Source organism: Artemia sp. Qi Xiang Cuo, chromosome 9 (assembly GCF_049724085.1).
Source record: "Artemia sp. Qi Xiang Cuo chromosome 9, ASM4972408v1, whole genome shotgun sequence".
NCBI lineage: Eukaryota > Metazoa > Arthropoda > Branchiopoda > Anostraca > Artemiidae > Artemia > Artemia sp. Qi Xiang Cuo.
The window spans coordinates 44,841,741-44,864,245 of NC_142802.1; the positions used below are offsets into that span (position 1 = coordinate 44,841,741).

At 34.3% G+C, this 22,505-nt stretch overlaps 1 protein-coding gene across 1 annotated transcript in view; it reads left to right on the top strand.

Moving 5' to 3' along the window:
• The window catches only part of pns (DENN domain containing pinstripe), a 228,216-nt gene that overhangs the window by 93,198 nt on the left and 112,513 nt on the right, over window positions 1–22,505 (top strand). The window contains exons 7-12 of the mRNA XM_089094997.1: window positions 1,315–1,445; window positions 5,495–5,670; window positions 8,877–9,031; window positions 10,268–10,428; window positions 13,245–13,450; window positions 15,062–15,273. Coding sequence (XP_088951123.1) covers window positions 1,315–1,445; window positions 5,495–5,670; window positions 8,877–9,031; window positions 10,268–10,428; window positions 13,245–13,450; window positions 15,062–15,273 — 1,041 coding nt within the window. The remainder of the gene's footprint in view (window positions 1–1,314; window positions 1,446–5,494; window positions 5,671–8,876; window positions 9,032–10,267; window positions 10,429–13,244; window positions 13,451–15,061; window positions 15,274–22,505) is intronic.

The following is a 22,505-nucleotide window of genomic DNA, read 5'->3' on the forward strand; positions in this document are numbered from 1 at the left end:
GTATTTTCTTTCTCTACATCTTGATTCATTGCTAGCCATAATTTTACGATTGGGCAACCATTACTCCCGGAAAACATCTGTCGCTCAGCGTTTTTTCTCAAGTTGGATTTGTTCTGGGATATTCCCCCCTCTAAATCCCAGGTATTTGCCCTCCCCCCTCCCGGTAAAGTAAGGTTGCCGCAAAATCCCAAATGAGTGAGATGAGTTTACACTGTAGTGAGATTTTAGGTATGCACATGCCATAACGTCGCTTCTTTTAAATCTTTTGTCAAATGTCCGAGATTCTAGTATTTGAGAACTCATCTCAACTATATACACTAATAGTTGAATACGTCTGGCCCGTTTGGCATCCTCGCTTCTCCAAAAAATTGTTCGGCAGGATAAAGCTTATTCAAAACCGATCGCTAATAATGATGATTATTGGAGAGAAAAGTCCCTTATATCTCCTATTTTTTGCAGGCTCAAAAAGAATGTTGCTTTTTCCCTGATGAAATTTTTCACTGGACGATATAAGATTTTTTTTTTCTAAGCATCCCAAAAATTTTAAACATGTGTTTTTTTCCCGTTTAGTGTTTTTTTTACATCGACATTTGTATTCTAGCAATAAATGGTTTTATTTTGTGAGTCTCCTTGGCAGCACTTCTTAAACACAGATGTTTCAAGAGACCATTCCTATTTCCTTAGAAAATAATTCAAGATTATTTGTTCTAGGAAGATTCTAACACTTTTAAAACCATAAACTTCTGTTCAATTCAAGCTTCTGTTTTTTTCAGATATTTTAAAATAATAGAATTTCAAATAATAGAATATGCAAAGCTAATCTCTGTGAAAGTGTTTGCTCAGATATTGAGAATTTATTTTTAGTTGTATTAGTTAATCGTGTTTTCAGGTAAGCCACCGAAATAAAAAAAAATAGATTCCCGGTTCTCAATTTTAAATGATGGAAGTAAATTTTTACAAAAAAAAATCCATTTTGATGTAAATAATAAAATCAGTCTGTAAACCAAGTAATATATTCGGTGTCAGAAATGCTATTGTTTGAAGAACAGTTTGGTGTTAAAAAAATTTGATGTTTTTTTTTGCTGTTTCCCCAGTTCTTTTACTTTTGAAAAAACGTTCGACTTTGGTTCTTAAAAGCTGATTGTGCTTGCGAAGAAAGTTTTGGGAGTTTACTATAGGCACTTACGACGAATTTTTTTTTTCGAAGATTTCCTAACTGATACCCCCCCCCCCCTCCCCGAAATATATTCTTGCGTATGTGTACGAACTAATGGCTAGTTTTTTGTGTTTGCTGATTTTATATATTTATTTCAGGCCTGGGGAATGTGAACTACCTCTGCTCGACTACTCTTTAAAAGAATTTTTTCTAGTCATGCCTACTGAAAAGATCGTCTTATTGTTAAGTTGTGTACTTTTAGAACAACAAATTCTCCTACAGTCCACCGGTAAGTCCAACTATTCAACTAAGCGTAATTTTAATGCAAAAAGACAGTAACGACACACAAAATAGGAAACAACAAAAGTAATCAACATTGGAAATTAATCTAAAAATTAGTTCAGCTTAAACATTCTTCCCTGTGTTAAAGTTATTCGGAGGGAACTTCATTCAAGAAGACAAAGAAAAATAAGGATATGTGTAGTTCGAAAACAATTGTCTACAGCTTGAGTATATAAACTTCAAATTACCTTAAACCACAGCTCATGGCAAAATTTAATTTAATATCAATTATTAACCAAAAACTTAACACTAACAAATGCCCTCCAAGTGCCACAGCATGACCACTGTGGCAACCATCCTCTCCAGTCTTACACCCTATTGACCACTACAACGCTTTCGTTTATATACGTGTAAATAAATCTGGTATTTTCTGTATGTACTCCCGTGGGTTCTTGCTCCACTCTTTGTCTAAACGTCTGAATTTCTCTCCAGAGACTGTATCTACATACTCTTCTGTTTGGTCATTCTAGATTGAGGATATGACTTGTCGTGCTCTTTTTGTTACATTAATCTTGTCAACTCCTCGAAAATCAATTTTGGGAAGTCTGTTAAGTATAGGGGCTACGCTTCTTCTCTTTTCCTTTTCTTCCCCCGTACATGAGTAGCTTCATTGCTTCACGGTGATTTTGAGAAGGCATTTAAAGTTCAGTGGAGGCATTTTGGGGTTTATCACCGTATGATACTATTGTGGGCTGCATTTTTTCATACAATTCTTAACATTTTGGCAACTCAAAAATAATGAAGCTGTTAAGCTTTTGGATGAAACTTTATTTTCCAGGGTAGTGCTATTTCAAAAGTGACCACATTTACAGATATTATATGATAAAATCTAAGCAGCAAAAAGGCGACTGATTTCAAACTTTAAAAATGTTCAGGAGATAGAATACGTTGTTTAAAACTTACTAAACAAACTTAAATTATTAGGACAAGTTTTAAAATGCTTTTATTCCTCAATAATTCTTTCCAATAATTCCGGTGCATCTATATTCATGCACAGTGCATAATACGATGGCTGGCGTTTACCCCTCTGGCGATTACCCCCCTGGAAAATACCCCCCCCCCCCGGAAAATACCCTCCTGTGGAAAATAAGGCTTTCCAAATTTGAGTATTTTAGTTGAATTTTATTTTTTATTTTTTTCGTACGGAAAAGGAATTTTGGTACTTGTGTATTATGCACCACTCATTCAAGTTTACGCTGTATAAAACTTGAGAACAAACCGGTTTCTTCGTTTTTTTTTTTATCTTAGCGCGAGACAACACAAAGAGAAGTGACAGAATATATGGGAAATATATAATCCGGGGTTTTTTATTTGCACATAAGGGGGGGGGGGGGAGGATAAAGTATTTGGACAATTTGAAGTCAGAAAACAATTCTTTCTGGGTATGGCCACTAAAAAATTACAGAAGAATGGCAAGGTATCTGAAAATTTTGTTCACAAAAAAACAAAATACAAAAAAAAAAAAAATACTACAAATAAAAAAAAAAACCGTTTTTCCAAGTATTAAGTACTATTTTTAGGTTAATGTAGTGTTTCATTTAAGTGTTTTATGATGATCGCTGATCAAAGATTATGTTATCTGTGCCTTTCATTTATGTTATTTTACTATGTTCATGGTCGTATATTTGGCTTTAAAATACACTTCTCTATCATCTGTCTAGTATGCAGAATGCTTGTACCAAACACATTTTGCATGCAGACCCGCTATACTTTACCCCTCCCCTCTAATATGCAAATCTATAGCCCAAACGTATTTCTAAAGTAACGAAGAAACTGACGTAAAAACTGGTGTGTTCTCGAATTTTACACCACGTGAACTTGAGCGAGTAGCACATAATACACAAATACCAAAATTTCTCCCCCTACGGAAATAAAAAAATAAAACTCAAACAAAATTCTCAAATTTGGAAAGCCTTATTTTCCACGTGGGGGGGGGGGTAAAGACCTAGAGCCCATAATACATACGATATCTGCATACAGAAAACTAGAAACGGTCTTTATTTTCTGTTCTTTCCAGAATAAATAGATTTCGTTTTGGTTGCAACAGAATGCCAAAAATCGTAAATTTTTCTAATGCTAAGGAAAACTTCCGGTTGAATTCGATGCTCTCAAACAGACCTTATTGATTTTATGTTATATTGAGTCGAAAACTGGTAGGATCGATGCAGGACACTAGAGCATATACGACTGCTGTGGTTGAGGCTAATACTGAAGACCAAATTTTTGTAGCATACAGAGTTAAAGGTTCGCAAGGCGAGCCTTTTGGCTGTTCAATTAGTATCGCATTGTATCTAAAATGAACGCTGAGGTCCCTAGCACTCTCCCCCTCTTGCTTACGTATTTCGTTTGAATTTGGTAATTTTTATAGAAATTGTAGTCATACAGTTTAGACCCATGAAAAATCAAAAAATGTTTTGCGGCCTTGCCAATTGACATAGTTGGGTCAGTAGTAAATATATGAAGGGGTTTGGTATTGAAGAAAATTACCTTTTTTTTGAAAAACTGATTCCAAATTATTTTAAATTTTTGTAAAAAGAATATATTTGGTGTTCATGAGTTGAATTAAATGCCTTTAAAATAAGAACAAATAATGATGATTTACCTGTAGTTTTTGCCCTTTTTGGGCTGATGCTTTGTTTTTTCGTTCTTTTTTTTACTCGCTTTACTTTGATAGTGAACCATTTGCAATTGTGTTGATTTTGAACCTTAGAAAGGTTTGAAAGGGATGGGAAGCCATACGAAGAGATTTAAGTGAAGAAGTAACATGATTGGAAGGAGCAAAGAATACTACCGTGATGAGTTGTTGTTAGTAAAGCGGTGGAGCCTGTGAGTTTTAATGGGTTTTGTTTTTTGGGGAAATATGTGACTTGCCTGATGTGTTTAACCTACATTGCGAGCTATTTTAGTTGAAATTTGCAGTATATGGTCTACATAGCTGAACATCTCGTTTTTTGTTGCTCCAAAATAATGTGTTAATTTAACATGCATTAGTACGATCTGCTACATTTAGTCTATCTAATCAAAAACCAGTTTAGGAAACAAATAAAAGTTTTGTATTGTTATGATTTAACAACCACCAAGGTGTTTTTTTTTTACTTTTGCAAATCTTAAACGTTAATGGCTACTTGGATAAATGACCATAGTCGCAATTGAAATAGTTTTACAGAACAACTGAAGGAAGCATATAAGAAAGTAAGTATCGGTTAGTACCACCAAGGTGTTTTTCTTACTTTTGCAAATCTGAAAACGTTAATGGCACCTTGGTAAGTACCACCAAGGTGTGTTTTTTTACTTTTGCAAATCTGAAAACGTTAATGGCTACTTGAATAAATGACCATAGTCGCAATTGAAATAGTTTTACAGAACAACTGAAGGAAGCATATAAGAAAGTAAGTATCGGTTAGTACCACCAAGGTGTTTTTTTTTTATTTTTGCAAATCTGAAAACGTCAATGGCACCTTGGTAAGTACCACCAAGGTGTGTCTTTTTTTACTTTTGCAAATCTTAAAACGTCAATGGCTACTTGGATAAATGACCATAGTCGCAATTGAAACAGTTTAATAGAACAGCTGAAGGAAACATATTAGAAAGTAAGTATCGGTTTTGCTGTTCCAGTAAAAAAAAAAAGAAAACATCGCTAGGAATATCATGCTTGTGTCTGCACCTTTTTCTGACCTTTTGGTGTTAGATAGTTTTTTTATTTTAAGACTAATTTTTACTACTTCGTTATTTTATGTTTTCGTTTATTTATTTTTATTTTTGCTTTTTGTTTCTGTAAAATATTTTAAATTTCCTTTGTCTCACTATAGATAGATTAGCGGATTTCCCCAATGATAATCTAAAAAAAAAAGAAAGAAAAATCAATGGCTTGAAAAAAGAAAGGAAAAGACGTGTTAATATTCAAATGTGAATATATGTACTGGTTCATTGTTAAGTCCAGCTAACATGAAATTCTCGACATCCGAATTTTATTGTTTATGCTTTGAATTTTCCTAGATTGCCAGAAGTTAATACTCGTCTCTGAATGTGTAACATCGCTTCTTGCACCGTTTTCATGGCCACACGTATATGTGCCAGTTTTACCTGCATCTATGGATCATTTCCTGGATGCTCCAGTTCCGTTTGTAATGGGCTTAGTGATGACTACGGCTGAGAAACCTCAAATCAATCAGGTAAGTGAAAATCATGTTTTCTTAGTTTTATCGACAATCTATCCACAGATATTTTTGTATTTACATTTTTAGTACCTCTTCCTGTAAAGTTCACTGAAGGAAGGGGAAGGAATAATCTTTCTTTCTCCGAAAGAGGCCTGACTATCCAAAAAAAGAACGAAAGAAAAATAAGGTTCCAAAATATAAAACACAGTGGAAAATTTATGAAATCAGTTACGGAGGTAAATGGGAAGGGGGGGGGGGCAGCCATAGCCCAAGATAGAATTATCGTGAAATTCTTCACGAATATGTGCATGCAAATCATTTCTGTAACCCTAGGTCTGTTCAAAAAAATTCTCGCTAGTATCGTATGGCGCGACAGTTTTGGAGAAATCACTTATTTTTCCGTTTTTCAACAAAGATCCAAAGATGTGCGAAAGTTAAAGGCAAGCAAATGCAATTAATTCCATTAGTGCATTTTTGGAAATAATTAGATAAAAGACTCCTGGTCCGCTAGAGCAGAGAGGAGCAATAATGAACAAAAATAGGGATTTCATAGAGGTTACTCAACAGATGAATGCCATATTTTAAAATGAAATTATACAAAAACACTGGGTAGGTAAAGTGACACCGCTTTTAATAAAGGTTTTAATTTAGTGGAATGTACTTCTAATAAAATGGTCAGTTGAAATTGGTCCCTCATTACCGTCCCTAAAGCTGATTCTTCTATTTATTCAACTACTGAAATTTTCATGATAAGTGGTGTTAAATAGATTTTGAATCCGTTTTTCAATTTGTAAAGAGTGAGACTAGGCGGCGCATTGTCGTCCAAAATGGTTGACTATATCCTTCAATGCTGTGGTTGAATACTTTGCAAACAAATTTGCGCCAACAATAAAACTAAGGAAAAAATTATATTTTTTCACTTTTTCGCTGATATCTTAGTTCTAAAAGCCATAATCGGCTATTGAGCTTCCAAATTCTCGTAATAGAAATATATATTTTCAAAAAAAAACAAAAAAAAACAACTCAATAACATACAATCAGAGATCCCAAAACGGCTCTATGGCTCGTAAAGCAGGAGGATCACGAAATAAAACATTCACACATTAAACTATTAATCAATTAAGCACATAAAATTCAAAAACATCTACTGACAAAATAGAAATAAGAAAGAAAAAACGAAAAAAAAACAAATAAAGGAGACAAAAAGAATAAGAAGAAGTGACAGAAGAAAAGAGATTTTGTTTAAAAAGTCAAAATTAACAACTGAAATCAGGTGAAGTGGGATTTCACAGACCTGGCAAGAAAAAGAGCATATATATGAATATAAAAAAAAATCCCCATTTAACAAACGATTTAATATATGATTTAACAAATCATATTTAACAAAAAAGTTTCAAGTGTAATAGAGAAAAGTTTTTCTGAGACAGATATGAATATTTCTCCGGCGACAGAAACCAAATATTCTGGTTTTACTATCAGCAATAATGTTGAATGTAACAAGCATATTTCAACGTTAATAATCTATACAAAACAACAGTGTATTCTATTTAATACGTTATTTAACACATATTTAACACGAACGTAAGGTTGATACTACATTCCAGCCCTGAGTTATGGGACCTGATCTTGCAACTTCCAAAGAGGCTAATAATCTACAATACTCTCAGTGGATCTTTGGACTTCTCGTAACTGCTTCTGTTCTCAAAGGGGATCCCAGCCTGTTTTTTTCTCAGAAGTAATCGGAAGCTGCACATGCTGTAGTATTGGTCAAAATGTACGTAAACATTCTTTTCCAAGCCTGACGGCTTGGAAAAGAATACATATATATAAACCTATCTTCAAGGAAAAAGAAACTTCCTGATCATAATCAAGCGTATTCTTTTTGTATATCTCGAGCGAGGGCGCCGGTCTTAGTGAAAACAAAGAAAAGCTTCTCAGCCACCGTCAATTGGGCTCGGAAGACCAACACATATAGAAGTGGCACAAAGACCTGAGTAAATCCAACACCCTTCACTTGTAAAGTAAAATCAAGACAGCTTTTAGTAAAGAACTTTAAATTAAATTGAATCTACTTCGGGGATGCTATTCGAGCATGGTCAAAATGATCTGATTTTATATGTCTTACTTTCTGTGTTTCCAAAAGATAAAGTTGCCTTTGGTTATTGTATTATTAAACTCAATATGTTTTTTCTCTCTTTATCTTTCATAATTAATTTAGTTAACGCTTGTATTAGGTTATTTAAATATTAAATTAAATAATTAAATATTATTTAATTATTAATTAATTATTATTTATTTAATAATTTATTTAATATATAATAATACTATTTAATTTATTTATTTAATTATTTAATAATATTATTTAATTAATTAAATATAATATTATTTAATATATTAAATATTAAATTTCTTTTAATTATTTGGTTATTTTGAAAGTATTTTATTTACAAGTTATGAATTCTTTGTGTTTCTAAAATGGTGATTTTCTTGTTTTGACGCAGGGGACCCTCACCCCCGAAGAAATACTGGACTGAGGGATCCCTCAGGGAAATAATTAAAAAACTGTGGATTAATTTTTTTTTACCGGTTATTATTTTGACCCTGAGATGTTTGTTCAGATTTATTACAATAAGCTAACAAGGAGAAACATTTTAACCTTTTCCTCTTACCCACCCCTAAGGAAGTGACCTGTGTGCATTTATGTTTCTCAAAATCCCGTTTGAAATTTAGTACTAAGGACTGTCATTTAAAATTTTATTTAAAATTATCGCAGTACGCTTATTGCTTTAGTTTTGAAATAATCTGATTAATGGAATACATTGTCAGTTGTCTGGTTACCGGGACAGTAATAGCATATTGTTCCAAAGATGTGGCCAGTGATCCGTTTTCCCCTTCTTCTGGGGGATGATGGGGGCCCAACTACAGAAAATGTCTTTCTATAGAGGTATATGTCCAATAATAAATTCTATATATAACATTAAATTTTCACCTTTCCACGGGTGAGGAAAGGTCTAGATCTTTGATTGCTCCCTACCTTAACGTAAATACGCTACTTAATCTGTGCTTTAACCCTGAAATGATATCAAATCTAATTTTCATAACAAAATGGAGCTTTGTGACTTATGTTTATTTTTGGGTACTTGTTTATATCTGGACAACTCTTGTTAACCTGAATCTGATGCTACGTTTTGAAAATTTGTCTAACATTCTTATTGATTTAGAGCAACTTATGCATTGTTGACCTGAACACTGGTCGTTTTGATGTTCCTGAAGATGTGCCACCATTTCCAAATTCAGCAGACCTAGTAGAAGACCTCCTTGGTATATGTAGGCAATACGGAGTCGGAATCTCTTCGAATCCATCCAGCACAGAGAGGTTTTTCTGCTTTAATTTTTTTGGGGGAAGGGAGTGTGGTTGATACGTAATTTGCTCAGATTTATTACAAGAAGAGATAAACGACATTTGGATATAAATAACGTTATATGTCGTGCTAACAATGGATAGCTTTCTGACTTTGTAGTCCAATTGAATCTTATTATTTATACTTAAACCACATTTTTGATGAAAACATGATGTATGAAATTGAAGATGAGTTCTTATAATCAATTTCAAATAGCACTTAAAGCATCAGAAATAAATTTTTCCTTAGAGAGACGTTTATCACGGGACGTATAGGGACATAAATACGTTAAAACATGTTTTTATACATCTAACTGGCGTACGGGATTTGAAGGGGTGTTGGGTTTTCCAACAATCGGTTTTAGTCCCTTAAAAGAGCACTAGAACTCAGGATTGACGGCAAATGAGCTCTTCCCTAACTTTTGCAACCACCAGCTCTAAATGATGGCCCCTGGTAAGGGTCCCAACGTTTTTACTAAGTCAATACCCTTGCTTTATAAATGACAAAAACTATTGTATCAACTGTGATTGATGTATATATGCATCAGTTACTACTAATCTTCTATCGTTCAGCTACTAACCACAGGCTACAGTCGGGAGAAGTCTTTTTATAATAAAAAAGAATTGAAATGGAAAATTGTATTGAAATAATAAAGGTAAATATTAAACTAAAGAAAATTATGGATGTGATATTTATAAGGCGTAAGCTATACTCTATCAGAAAATAAAAACCAATAAGCGATTTTAATAAACGACGTTAAGAATGAGATTAAAGGAATGTTTTAAAAAGAAAAGTATTAAGAATAAAGTGAAGAATTGAAGCGATTTAACTTCCAGTTCCTTTGCTGTGAGTATTTAGAATAATATCCTACGATGGTTCAATCAGCTTGCTTGTCTGAAGCAAACAGACGGTAAAGAGATATCCTTATCAATTCTTTGAAAAATGTTGCACTTTTATCGTTACTCTAATCGGAATTTTGTATAGAATTTTTATTGAGATCGCTTTTTCATTTAATAGTAAGCAGGAATTCTGCGTATTTGGCAGTATAATATATTAAATAAAATTTATACACCGGACAAGATAATTGCACTGAAGACTGCCTATAATTTAAATGTTAAAAATGGCATTTGATTTTGGTATAGTTCACTTTAAGCGCAAATGGTTTATTGCTATAATATTCAAGATTATAACACTTAGAATAATTTTTCTAGTGGTTCATCATTGGCAGCAGCCTCTCAAGTGCGGCAAATTTCTTGGGGATCTGATTCTGGTATATCTGGTGACGAAAGTTCTGCTTCTCGACAAAATGTGTCTGAGGTACTTCAGAATTCAGAAGCGTTCCAAACTGTTTCAGAATTAGCCAGAAAGGCTGGTAAGCTATCAACCTATTTATTTCTATAAACGCTGATAATGATGTTAAACTCCCATAGAATCTCCCTTTCGTGTGGGGTCACTTCACTTACGCCCCACCGGATATGCAAAATTCAATGAAGTATCCCCTCTAGTAATCAAATATTTGAGACAATAAAGAAAATAATAATAGCATAAGAAAAGGACTACTTATAAAGAGTATCTATACTCACTCTTAATATAGCAATTAAGAACGATCTATTTGCCTCATTTTCTACTTTCTCTCTCTTTCTTACTCTCCCTTTCCCTCTCTCTTTCTTACTTTCCCTCTCCCTCTCCCTCACTCTCTCTTTCCTTCTCTCTCTCTCCCTCTCTCTCTCTCTCTCTCTCTCTCTCTCCCTCTCTCTCTCTCTCTCTCTCTCTCTCTCTCTCTCTCTCTCTCTCTCTCTCTCTCTCTCTCTCTCTCTCTCTCTCTCTCTCTCTCTCTCTCTCTCTCTCTCTCTCTCTCTCTCTCTCTCTCTCTCTCTCTCTCTCTCTCTCTCTCTCTCTCTCTCTCTCTCTCTCTCTCTCTCTCTCTCTCTCTCTCTCTCTCTCTCTCTCTCTCTCTCTCTCTCTCTCTCTCTCTCTCTCTCTCTCTCTCTCTCTCTCTCTCTCTCTCTCTCTCTCTCTCTCTCTCTCTCTCTCTCTCTCTCTCTCTCTCTCTCTCTCTCTCTCTCTCTCTCTCTCTCTCTCTCTCTCTCTCTCTCTCTCTCTCTCTCTCTCTCTCTCTCTCTCTCTCTCTCTCTCTCTCTCTCTCTCTCTCTCTCTCTCTCTCTCTCTCTCTCTCTCTCTCTCTCTCTCTCTCTCTCTCTCTCTCTCTCTCTCTCTCTCTCTCTCTCTGTCGGCCACTCTGTCACTGTTTCACTCTCCCAGTCGCTTTCTCACAATTTCTCTATCATTCCCTTTTACTCTCCCTATCTGTAATTTTTTTCACTTCCCCCCCCCCCCCCGTTTTAATTTGATAAAATTGATAGTTTCTGTGCTTATTCCTCACATTGCTTTGAGAGAGGACTGATGTTCTTCAGCTACGTTTAAATTTTTAAAAATATCCATAGTTTTATTTAAACCATACACTCTAAATACACAACGAAAATTTGATGTTACCCGTCAAAAGCTATGAGCCTGAGAATATTAGCCTGATTTTTAAAAGGGGGTTAAATACCCCCCAGAAATTCAAGTGAACTAAAGGAAAATCACACCATCAGATTCAGCATATTAGAGAATCCTGCCGTAGAGTTTTCAAGCTACTCTCTACAAAATCGCGGAATTCAAGTTTTTTGCCAGAAGAAAGGTCACGGTTGCGGGGTTTTTTTTTTTTTTTTTTTTTTTTTTTTTTTTTTTTTTTTCCAGGAGATGATCATATCGAAGTGCCCTTTTATAGCGACATAAAAAGATCGGAGGGCAACTAGCCTCCCTCCCACGTCCCCTTTTAGGCTACCATTTGATTCGGCATAGTTGGAAGGTCCAATAAATATGCCTTTGGTGATGACTCGACCCTCCATAGTCCCTGGGGAAAGGGCTGTAATTTATGCAATTTACCCATTATTCACACATAGTATTTGTTGTTGGAAAATATACGGAAATTTTTTGGGGTGAACTTCTGTGGGTGTGGCGAGATTTTCCACGGAGAAAATTTCCTATGGGAGAAAAGTGTCCGGGGGAATTTTTCCAGGGAAATGTTACATTGGGAAGGGCTTTGTTTTCCATATATGATTTGAAAAATGGTCAGAAATGAAATAATAGAACAAAAACAAAAACAGTTCAACTGACAGTAAGTAGCAACATTAAAACTCGAAACGAACAGAAATTATTCAATATATGATGGGGTCTGTCCTCTCCTCAATCCCTCGCTCTTTACGCTATGCTTGACTTTTTATTACATTTCTTTAAGAAAGATTGTTCAAGCACAAAGGCCGTTGAATTTTAGTGAGAAGTGTTCTTAAGGAATTTTAAGACTTTAACGTAAACAGCAACGGATTGAGGAGGGGACAGTACCCTTTATATAGGGAATAATTTTAGTTCGTCTTAAGTTTTATTTTTGGTCCTTACTGTCAGTTGAAAAAAACTGGTTTTTTATTTACTTATCACCAAGGATGATGTTTTTTACTGTTGTCAAACTTATAAGTGTTGATGGATACAATAATATTTAGGGGGGAAATCTGTTTCTCCCAATTGTATTTGCCGCATCTTTTTAGGCAATATATATTTATCTAAACATATACTAATCAAGTTATATACGTTGGTTGTTTCTCTGTTATGCTTTTTTGAAAGTAGTAAAAGCTCAAAAAGCACCTTCGCATTTTGCGTGTGGTCAGTGCTCCATATATTTGTTTGTAAAATAACTTCGCAATTATTTTAAAGCACGAGACAGTTTGCACATCTGTTAAAGTGCTTTAGTTGTAATAGAAAATAGTAAATATAGTCTAAAATTTGCAACTTTGTAACGTGTTTGATCTCTTGATGATATCAGAATTCTGTCAAATAATTTTCCCTGTTGGAAACTTTTCTTACCTTCAAAACTGTACTTTTACTTATTAACCACCATTTTTATTGTGAAACAGGTATCTGTGCAGTGGAAGCGGCTTTGAGTCCACCCTTCTCGGAAACGTCATGATTTATATGCTCTTATTGCCCATATTTCCTGTAATTTTCATGTAGTTTTTGATGGCTTTAACCCCTCCTCTCGAAGCAAATTCATGCATACGCTGCTGTAATAAGCTTAAAAACGCCAAAGAGAGAATAAAAGCTAACTGTATGGACATCAATACATAAATCAAGCTAATGTAAATTATATTTCAGGTGTTCATGTTAGTTTATCAGAAATAGAGCAGGGTCTGAGGTTGACCCATTTTAACTATTCAAGAACTAGAAAATCCGTTGGAAATGCTCAGTTGGATAAATACATTGATGACATGCATTTTAACAATGAGGTCCGTGAAAGTATTCTTAACCGATTTGCAGTGATATTTGGAGCTTATGAAAATTTCGTTGTACAAACAAATCAGGTAAGATCTTTCTGATATTGTATTTCCTAATAAATATTCAAAATGTTGGAGGAAAAATTGAATGGACTCATCGACTCTTAGATTTGCCGTCTAAACTCAGAACCTGTTATCCACAATTTTCATGATTTAGACTATCCAATTGTATTATAATAGTAGAATTCTGAACATTTTATCTTCAGAACAAATTCAATGAAAATACTGCTTTGAGGTATTTTCAGGTATTCATAGTTCTTCGGATAATATTACAACTATATGATAACCTAGTCCTTTTTTCAGGTATTTATAGTTCTTCGGATAATATTACAACTATATGATAACCTAGCCCTTTTTTCAGGTATTTATAGTTCTTCGGATAATATTACAACTATATGATAACCTAGCTCTCCAACGTAGAAACCGAGCTCTGTTGCGTAGAAATATTTAATTAAAACCGTTCTAGCTTATCACTGCTTCAATTTTGTTGGAAAAAAAAGAACCTCCAGCGACATTGGTGGGGCATAGGATAACGAATCGACGCTTCAGTTGTTAGATTCACTTGCAAGCCTCGGTCATAAGTTTCAGTTGAAATCCTTCTGCAGGATGAAATCTTTTGTAGGGATATTTGAGCTGGTTTGGTATTTTTAAAGAAAAATAAATAAAACTGTGCTAAAATAATTGTTTTGAAATTGTCAAAAATTATTTTTATTTCATTGAATTTTAGCTTGGTTGCTTTCTTACGCCTTATAGTAGTGGTAATGTCTCGAGCCACACTTTGTCACACCTGTCGTTAAAAAGGCAAGATTTATGAATGATCTGTGTTCTTTGATAGATTTAACGCCTAACGTGTGCTAAAGAAGGTGAAAACTGAAGAGTCGACATCTGTCTTTGAAAAGCGCGCGCTGTTCACATCTTGGCTGTCCAAAATCAAAACACGTTCTCTGCTGACACAGGGCTTATAATCATTGTACTTTGTTAGCTGCTGGTTTGCGTGGAAAATAATGGTGTGCATTGGGTCTTGAATAGAAATGATTCAAAATAAAATAATAAGGGCCTTACCAGGCTTCACGAATCAATATAGAAATTGAAAACCATTTCTCTTTTGTCTAGGTCAAAGGTGTCCGAAATGTCAATCAATTTTTCATACTAACGTTCATAAATTCTCATAATTTGCTTTGGGCGGTTGATCATGGTAGCCGAATGGTATCAGAAAAGAGCATCGGGTATTATAATAAAAGAAAAAAAAATGGCCAATTTGAATTGGATGTCCCCAGAAATTCGGGAAAGCTCATAATTTTGTATGGGCTACACTGATCTGAAGACAGTATAGGGTTGCAAATAGTATACAAAATAGTATGCAGGCATAATATAATTTATTTTATCTTATGTGGCCAACCAATGATGGCATGTGATAAATGTTTGTTATCATGGGTGTTACATACCAAAATAAACACACTATGCTTGGTAATAGACTAATTTCCACACATTGTTTGTTGCTCAAATAACCCCATTTTTTGCTATCCTGTAAAATGATGAAAATATGCGTTACGTCCTTTAGTTTTTGGCATGGTGATACGGTTTAGCTTATTCAGAAAATTGTGTGCGTTGCATAATATTATCTTTATTTTCTTCGAGGACAAAGAAACCTGGTTGAATAGTCGGGAATCAAGCCACAACTTCGATAAGACTGCGTTCCTGTCTGATCAGCCACGGCAGCATCTTCCATTTTTGTCAAGATTCATTGAAAGTCAAATGTTTACTACGTTTGTCGACCAAAAAATCCTTCAAGGGTTTGGTGAACATCATAGTTTGGTACAGCTCTTTGACCAAAGAGTTCAAAAATATAAGTAAGTGTTTACCCAAAGTAGGCTGTAAACTGAATTGTCCAATTCACTTCATTTCACCTTCTTTTTTTAGTGTTGGAAATTCATAAACTATGGGGCTAAGTCATAAATAGGAAATAGGTGAAAAATGGAAATATACCTGGAGGTAGGTGAAAAATGGAACTATCCTGTCCCTCCAGAAGGAAAATTGTCCGTTCTGACCATCCTCTACCTACATAAATTTTTGACTGAAAATCTATATGGAGAATTGACCTTATAAAGCTATCATTTTTTATTTATCTAATGAAGGTGAAAAGCTTTAAGAATCTCTGTTGTTTCTTCTGAATTATGAAACTAGACTTATGTCATCACGTAAGATATATTCTGGTAAGACATGTTGAGAAAACTGGCTATATTAGATCAAGAAATGTTGATTTCCTGATCAAGAATTGGATGTCTTTGGGGAAAAAAAACTACGTGGCAGGGGGCTAGTTGCCCTCCAAGCACTTTTAACTCTACAAAGGGCACTGAAGCAAGAAAAATCAACATACAGTTCTTCAATAATTTTAAATCGACTCGCTAGATCAGAATTTTCAATAGATAGCATTTTTTCTCTCCTTGCGTCAAAATTGTAGTTTAGTGCCAGAAAAAAAAAAACAGTAGAAAACGCCAGATTGATGTTGCACAATCTTTTCGGTAACTCAAAAGGCTACTAGAACGTTTAATTTCCGTTAATACTCAAAATTTTACTCATAAAGGACGTTTAATTTCCGTTAATACTCAAAATTTTACCCCTAAAGGACGTTAAATTTCCGTTGAGATGAGCCGCCTCTCATTTTTAAGGACTATTGGTTCGATGCGATAACGCCTAGAAAAAAAAAGATACGCATGTGCTATCTTTTCCTCAGAAAAATGTGAAATCCCACATTTTTGTAGATAAGAGCTTGAAACCTCTACGGCAGGCCTCTCTGAAGAGCCGCATTTGACAGTCTAATTTTTCAACAAGTTCATTTACTCCCTTGGCAATATATATATTTGGATACCTTGCAATAAAGCTCACCCTTGATGCTCCCTTCCACGTATATTCACTTCACAGGGGCAACGAAGATAAGTCTTTAACTTGGCAATGTTGCAAACATTGCAAAAGAATGGTTGGGACGTTAAACTGTCATTGATAAATGTAGAAACTGATATGGGTCAATTGAAAAACGGTTTATAATATGTGCGCTGGGTGCACAGACACTGAGCTGTAATCAAACAAAATAAGGAAGAGTTAAAAGAAGGATTAAGGAATTCCGTGATAAAAATGGCGATTCTAAAGGATCAATCCATGTCCACTTAAAACAAGGACAAAAGAAGTTATGTGTTGTCTTGGATCATTTTTAGGGAAGCGGGAATGACAATCTGGTCTTAAGAAGGTTTGAGGGGGGATGGCCCCGGTCTTATTTGTATAAATTTCTGTGTTCTAAATTTGACTTGATTGTATATTTTAATTTCTATTTGGTTTGGTTTTATTTATTCACCCATAGTATGTACGTACTTATTTATAACTCAGAAATGAACATTACAAATGACACTGTGGATTAAATTTATCATATAAAAAAAAAAATATATGTATATTAAAAAACTGAGATAGACTCTTGTGGCTATATCGCCCTCTGTTTCGAGATATCTTACTGTATGATACTCGAATATTTTTTAATTCATTAGTATCCAACTCGGAACACGTTTCGGAAATGAACGGACAAAACGATATACCAAGCCACTGTGAGTTTATCCAAAAAGGGTAATGAAATTAAACCAAGGTATAGTGGAGATACAGAAATTCTACGATCAATACACATAAACTTACACTTTTTCATCTTAAAAGATATGCCACTGTCACTAAGTAGAGAAGGCAGCTTACGGAAATTCTGAGCTAGCCCTCGACGAGAGAAACTAGCTAAAAGGATATCGTCGGCATACGCAATATAACTGAAACCCATATCAAGAGAAAATATAGTAAAAGACAGATGTTTCAGACAAATAGTGAGAAGACGTTTAAATATACAAGGAGATAAACCCCTCCCTGTCTAACTCCCTTCCTAAGAGCTACTGGATCGCAATTATGTGACAGCCACTTACTATGGGCATAAGAATTATCACAACAATATCGCAACGGAGAAATAATTGACTCAGGAACAAGCAAGGGAATACAAGGCCTAGGCGTGAACAGCATTATCAAGAGCGTGTTTTAACAGCCGGCTGGGTACATGGTGTGCTTGAGGGCAGCCAACCCCTATTCTAAATCCTAGTCGAAAAGGTGTAAAATCGCACCTAGAAGTTATTTTAGGATTTATTCAAATTTTTACCCATAAAGCAAGATACTGGGATCGATCAATAATTTGAACATGAAACTCGATCTTTGCCTCGTTTAAGTACAGACGTGACAGTACTGGAAAGAAAATGTCGGAAATCAGAGGTGAAACAGATCTGAAACAATAACTGCTGGTGGTTAAACAATAATGGGCAGTCATAAACGAAATTCCTAAAATTTAGGCCATCACTATCAGGAGAATCTGATTTTTTTAGATTCTTTAACGCCCGATATAAATCGCTCATACTTATCGCAAGACCTCTATCTTGACAAACAAACACTGGCAGGACTGAACTAAGTAGATTAGAAAAATGTTTCTGAAAAGACCACTTAAATCCGGAAAATATGTCAATATAATGGCGTACAACATTCGTAAGGTTTAATCCTGACTGAGCTGAAGGAGTATACTTACTGCTATTGGTAACTTCATTGTAAGTCGTATACTATTTGGAGCGTCCCACAAGTTGAGCCTTGCATTACGTAAGCAATATTTGTATTCTTTCTTCGTTTTTGCTTGACTATAAACAACGTTCCACAATCGCAACCAACATTTCACGCGGTTCTTCACTTTTTTCACTTCTGAATTTATATTCCATAAGGGTTTGTGATACTTAAGTTTTAATTATTATATGCCTTTGTTCCTATTCGTTTTTAGTTTTAACATGACTCATAAATTTTCTTTAAAAGTTTTTTTTAATGTTTCTGAAATTAAATCATAGTCAGCGCAATAGCGCTACCTAAGCAAAGGGGGCTCTGAATTTTATTATTTTTCTCCCTAACAACTTCGTATAGAATGAGTTGTAGTAGAAACTTTGGAGGGAGCTCACTTGATTGCAAATTGAAAGTCTAGTGCCGTTTTTAAGAGTCAAAAGGAATTGGAGGGCAACCAGTTTCCATCTCACGCTCTTTTTAGCCGTTTATCTCCAACGACATCTGATCAAAATTTGAGGTAGTCATTTTACTCAAAATGGTGGAAACATCCAATAACTATTTCTCCGGGGATGGCATGTCCCCTTTCCACAGCCTTTGGGGCAATGGTTGTAAGTTATGCAAGTTACCTTTTGTTTATATTCAGGTTTGGCTATTTTGTAAGTGTGACATGTTTGATCGTGGGACTCTAAAAAGGCCAAGTTTATTAAGCTGAAACTGTTGGGGTATGCTGAGGGGATATCGATTTAAATTGAAGCTCAATGTGTACACGTAGACTGTTAAAAGCGTTTAACAGCAATATCTCAGGAACGGTTAGGGTGTTAAGTGGAAACTTTTCGTGCTTCTAGAGTTTGAATACCCAGAAATCTGGCCAGTGTGGCCTGACCCATGTAAGCGTGGCCTAAGATACGAAACCCTTCACTATAGTAAAACATGGTATTTTGATATTCTAAAGACAAGCCATAACACAATTTAGAAAATACTAAGTATTTATTGGTATGCTTGATTAATTATTATTGGAGTGTTATTTAACTAAAACTCAAAACAGTAAATTGTCCATCAAGGATGTTTAAAATGTACGCTTCTTAAGGTAAGAAATGGCTCTTAAGACAAAATATCTAGAAATAACGTTGGTTAATTTTTAATAAGCTAATCAATGCTAAAGGAATAAGTAAGTGAGGTTGCGTCTAAGCAGAACCATGGTGGCAGCAAGATGCAACCCAATAGAGTAGAATATAAAAACCGTAGAATAGTTTTGAATTAAAAGATAAAATCTAACATCCACTCACATTACTCTTGCACTATGTCTCACCCAAAAGCTAAGTAAAAATAAGCCCACAAAATTCGTATCTTTCGTGTACATAACCTTCAAACAACCAACGTTACACCCATGCTTTCTCAGAAACATATACGGATCTCTGGTGTACGAAGTCAGATAATATCTGTCCAATAGTAGGGTTCACAATACTTCCTTAGATTGCTATTATGGTCTCTAAATATTTTCAAGATAAGCTTCTCAAGTCATTAAACAGTATTTATCAGAGATACCTTAGGCTAAAAGACCATTAACATATAATTATTGCAATTTGTGACTTAGTTAATGTAAGCTTTCATTAGATAATTTTATGAATCCAATAATATTAATATTGTTACTTTTACAAAACAAGTAAAAGCAATGCTTGCTTTTTCCTCTGAAAAATTTGCAAGATCGAGCTATATATTGGCTAATGCTGGATAGACACATACATGGTAAAACGAACACATGGTTAGAACACATACGTGGTTAAAACGCATACTTAATTAAACCGACCATACATATACAATTTTTTTTTTTTTTTTTTTTTTTTTTTTTTTTTTTTTTTTTTATAGAAATAATGAGTAGTTTACAAAATGGTTTTCTATTTTTAGGATTCAAATTATTTTTTACCTGGAAGATACTGCTATTTATTTCTTTTAAATAAATATATCTTTAAAACTAGTAGAAGGATATCCGGATTCTTCGGTTGTCAAAGCCTACCGTACCTTGAATCAGTAAGAACCCTATCCAATTATAACTACAGAAAGGCTATACTTTATTGCTCCCTGGACAAGAAATACCAACAAATTATTTAAAAAAAAGCGAATGAACTGTTTAAAATTCTGTCCTACAGTTGGTTAACTTCCAGCTGAAAAACAATATAAATAATAGGATTACAAGAATAAACAAAGCAATAAAAATAAATTATATTCCGCATTTTTTTTTTTTTTTTTTAAGTTTTATTTATTCCTGGGTGACTTAACTCCTTAGATTCTGTGTTGAATACATCTATAGAGGGTACTCTCTCTTCATTTTACTTTTTCTAAGGATATTTCCTCTATTTTGTTGGAAGTTTGAATAATTCAGACCTAACTATTTAGTCAAGATACGAAATATTATGATGCTCTATAATCAAACTTGGTATTTGACTGGACATCTTATAAAATCTTATAAAAGTTTACATTAAAGAACTTATTTCAAACTAACTTCGTTTAATATAAAACTATCCGAGTTTATTGGACCGTCATTTCAAATTGGTAGTATAAGATAGGTATATATTCTGTAAGCAAATGAGTGATTAAAATAATAACCTTTATTGCAGTGGGTCGACACCACATCAAAAATTTTACTACCAGCAAAATAATATTGATTATCAGACAACATCTGGATATATAGAGTCGATTGTCTCAATATTTCTTTAACGAATCAAATTTTCCGCAATTGATCATTTGAACAAATTGTGAAAGCACAAAAACGAGCTGACGGGAATTTATAAATATGAAATGCAATTGAGAGAGTGTTTTGGAAGAGACTTGCTCTTAAGACAGTTGTATTTGTGCTACTATTAATGTCGAAGTTAGTTTGATAACATTATTAGCAATAATTCTTTCGGACTTCTGAAACAAGTAATTAATTTAAGTTAAAGTATCATTGCGTAAATTTCTAAAGGAATTTTGTAATTCAGAAACAATAGATTCTGATACAGCGATGGGATTGGTCAACTTTTCCGTATTTCCTGTTAAGTCTTCTAATTTTTCTTTTAGTTTATCCACTTAAACAATGTAGTGTTTCATCTCCGAGTTATGTTAATTGTATTGTATTCAAAATGTTCAATCTTACTATTGACATGATCCAACTCGAAAAAAGTAAGTCGTTCTTGATCAGTAAAATTTCTTGAAATTTCTTAGTGAACTGAGACGCCTGTTCCTTCAAGGCAGATTTACTATGAACCATAAGCGATACAATTTATCTATTTAAGATTCTTATATTATGTTCGCCTTCATTGTAATGGATTTCTAGTCTTTAATGAGACATAAAAGTATACATGTTCCCTATCGGATTCCTCAATGTTCAACACAGTTTAAGGATATACCAGTAGCGACTTCTTTTTCCAAACACGACACTTCATCCCGCGCGTATAGACCCTGAGAATGTACGTCAGAACCTTAGTTCAGTTCCCATAAGCTCATTGTGATGTGTACATCGGAAACAATTGTCATTGCACGTGCGCGAAGGCGGGGTATGAATCTTTTGTGGTTTTAGATCTGTGTCGCATATTTTTAATGGAAAGTATAGCATTTGTCGCTGCTGTATATTCTTTTTACTGTGATGTCCAAGTGGTTTTCTTTTATTAATAAATGAAAAAATATAATGTTTGGTTTCCAGCCAACGAATTGATCTCTTCATGTGGAATATTTGTTTCAATGATCACTTTCGACCAAAATAGCCAGCGTTAATAGTACAAACAACATCTGAAAGTTGTTTATCAACATTACAAACAAAAACTCTTAACCACAATAAACATCAAACGAGGTCGAGGCCGAAGGCCTCGACCGAGTCCGTTGATTTTGAATTGAATTTATCAGGTTAGGTTAGGTTAGGTTAGGGTTGTTGAAAATAATTTTTGGGTTCTGTATTGGGCGATTACCTGGATTCTGAAAAAAAACACCTGAATCAATAACAAATAAGTAGCCAAACTTGGGAAATAAGATTAGATCAGTAGCCTGTTGTTATAATTCTACTTTTGTTTTTACAATAGATTAGCATGCCTACCCCTTCCCCCCTCCCTTTTTATCTTAATTTCTAAAGGAATTAAAAGGATTTGATTCTCTTGCATACTGTTTATTTTTCTTAGTTTTGGTAGTTCTGGTCCTAAAATCATTTTAAGATGTAAATTGTTATGTAGTGCCTAATTCAGGCATCACTTCAGACACATACCTAGGCCTGATAATCGTATTAACCCCTTTATTTTTCGGTATTTTGTTTTCTTCCTTAGATCACTATTGCTAGTTTCAAGGACTGGCTAAGATTCCGGACAACTAGCAAGTATAGTCGCCTTTGCACCTTTTGATCTCCACTTATAACTTGACATTTTATCGGCTGTATGCTGACAATCCGTACAATTTACATTCGCCACTTCATCTATATTAGCTAACTTATTAATATCATTATTTT